The 2,766-nt window shown below is 33.7% G+C and overlaps 1 protein-coding gene across 2 annotated transcripts in view; it reads left to right on the plus strand.

Moving 5' to 3' along the window:
* The window catches only part of LOC106869106 (eukaryotic translation initiation factor 3 subunit G), a 13,777-nt gene extending 12,439 nt beyond the window's left edge, over positions 1–1,338 (plus strand). For both annotated transcript variants that reach the window (XM_014914646.2, XM_052978492.1), the window contains 2 exons: positions 943–1,049; positions 1,174–1,338. In XM_014914646.2, coding sequence (XP_014770132.1) covers positions 943–1,049; positions 1,174–1,192 — 126 coding nt within the window. In that variant the 3' untranslated portion in view covers positions 1,193–1,338. The remainder of the gene's footprint in view (positions 1–942; positions 1,050–1,173) is intronic.
* Positions 1,339–2,766: the final 1,428 nt, after the last annotated feature.

The following is a 2,766-nucleotide window of genomic DNA, read 5'->3' on the forward strand; positions in this document are numbered from 1 at the left end:
GAGATGCACCATTTTGAGCGTGGCCGTTGCCAGTACCGCCTGACTGGCTCCCGTAGGATTTTCGAGTGAGATCGTTGCCAGTGCCCCTGGACTGGCTTGTGCGGGTGGCACATAAAAGACACCATTTCGAGCGTGGCCGTTTTCGTGCGGGTGACACGTAAAAGCACCCACTACACTCTCTGAGTGGTTGGCGTTAGGAAGGGCATCCAGCTGTAGAAACTCTGCCAAATTAGATTGGAGCCTGGTGTTGCCATCCGGTTTCACCAGTCCTCAGTCAAATCGTCCAACCCATGCTAGCATGGAAAGCGGACGTTAAACGATGATGATGATCTTACATTCTGAATTAAAATAGTGCTGGATGGATTTGACTTTAACTTTTATTCCTGATGGTTTGATTAAAACAAGTGTTGGGGATGAATTGAGATTCATTCAGCAATTCTACATCTGTCGCAGAAATGTTAACATACTAAATAAAATGCCATATTCATCTGATTTAGCTTTTCATACACTTTGGTTTGATAAAATAAACATCAGTTTGTTACAAATTTATTGCTTTGTAACAATGTTTAAAATGAAAAGAATAAAAAAAAAGACAAGAAAACTATAAGTTACTGTATGATGAAAAAGGCAAAGAAAATTACCACTTGTAAAGCAACATGAATTATTTGGACTTGAGATATAGAATAAGTATATTCAAGAAAAGCTTTTCAAAACATTTTTTGAAAGGTATACTCAGGATTATAAAGAGTTACATTAAGCTTATATTTTCTTCTATTTCTTATTGCTTTTTTGGTCCCTGGAATAGAGAACTTTATATATATAAAATATGTTGTGTTGTTGTTAGTGTCAACATTGGAGTGAGATAAATGTGGAAACATTACATGTGCACTTATCTCATAGTTGTCTCGTGGTTTTCTAATAATTTCTCTTTTCTCTGATCAGGGTTTTGCTTTCATCAATTTTCATCGCCGTGAAGATGCAGCTCGGGCTATTCTTGGAGTATCTGGCTATGGTTATGACCACTTGATTCTTAATGTTGAATGGGCAAAGTAAGTTTAACCATAACTTTTTCTAGTTACTTTCTCTCTGGAGATTTCTTCTCTTTCGTTCATACTCTGTTTATGTTGTACAAAAACATTTGTCCTTTTAAATTTGATGTTATCTTCTTTGCAGGCCATCTGTAACATCTTGATAGCTGTGTGTTGTAGAAGTTGATGACTCCCACACATTTAGGTGTTCTCTTGATGATGCTGCCTAAACATTTTATTGCATTAAATAGTACCCACAACAGTCAGCTGCAGCTGACATGTGAAACATTAATAAAACTTAATAAAACAATGCCTTTTGTACTGTTCACTTTTTTTCCTGAGTTTATTGAGATTTGATACATATAGTCCAACTTGTAAGAAAGTGCTTATTGATGCTGAGTAAAATGTTAGTCACTCTTGTAATGATGAAACACATTTGTGCAGTTAGCTTTAGTTTATTTCTAATTAATCTAAAGTATGTTTAAACTTCAAATTTAGCTATAAAAATAACTTATATTAATTAATCTTGGAAAAGAGTAGTTTTTGTTGGATCTAAGGGCAGGTAGCCAAATGTATCAAAATCAACTGTTGCTGCAAATTTTGACAATAGTTAGTCTATGGGAAAAGAACTCAGAAGAAAGGCTGCTAAAAGCTACACAATATATCAATAATCAAACTTCCTATATTGTAAAACAGTTTGTAACCTAGATTTTTAAACATTAACTTCACGACAGAATTTAAAATTAGTACTGGGTGCAGCTTTTTAACTAATGAAACGTAAATTTTCAACATAATTCAATTGTCTAATTATTTTAAGATGGTAGAATGCAGATTTCATAGAGTACTGGGGAATATGTCTAATATTCAGTTAATATTCATTCTATGTTCTTAGAATGAGATGAAGAGTTGGACATGCTGCTTGTGTTGGATCTAAGGGCAGGTAGCCAAATGTTTCATCGTTCAACATTTACATGTGTACATACATTGATATTATATTGGATAAGAAACAGGCACCATAGAATAGAAAGAGCCCTTCAATTTTGCCAAAGATATGACAGCCTCCTTAATACTAGTGAAATGGTCAAATGCACTAGTAGACTGTAGTGTGGTTGATGTTAGGAAGAGTATGCCTTCCATGAATAGTTTTAGTAGTAGCACAGTTAACTATTATAATAAAAAAATCATATAAATCAATCAATTCTATTAGCTTCTAACATGTTTTAAGGTTTTCGCTTGATTTTCAATTTTAACAGACATACACATAAAAGTTAGCAGAATTAAAATGAGAAGAAAAACAAAGAAAGAGTGAGACCTGAAAAGAATGGAAATGAGAAAAGCTCAATGAATGTAAAAAGTATTACTGAACAAGACAATGAATTCCAGAGAATGATGGGAATAGAATCGATGAAGGATGTTGAAAACATTGGTTAAGATGGCTGGGTCATGTAATGATGAAGTATGAAAGTGACTGGGTGAGAAAAGAGAATGCTATGAATGTAGATGAAAGACCAAGAAAGAGTTTAATTGGCTTTTTGTCATTCTGGTAGAGATGAGGTAATAGAATAATTACCTTTCAGCAACTGGGTGTGGGGTGTACTTTATTTAATCATTTTTCAAAATGGATAAACAATTGAATCTTAATTACAATGAATATATATATAGTGGAAAATTAAGATAAACTCTAGAATAAGTTATTAGTTCCTACATATGTTCCTATTGCAATGGATCATCAGGGGAA

This window comes from Octopus bimaculoides, chromosome 2 (assembly GCF_001194135.2).
Source record: "Octopus bimaculoides isolate UCB-OBI-ISO-001 chromosome 2, ASM119413v2, whole genome shotgun sequence".
Classification (NCBI taxonomy): domain Eukaryota; kingdom Metazoa; phylum Mollusca; class Cephalopoda; order Octopoda; family Octopodidae; genus Octopus; species Octopus bimaculoides.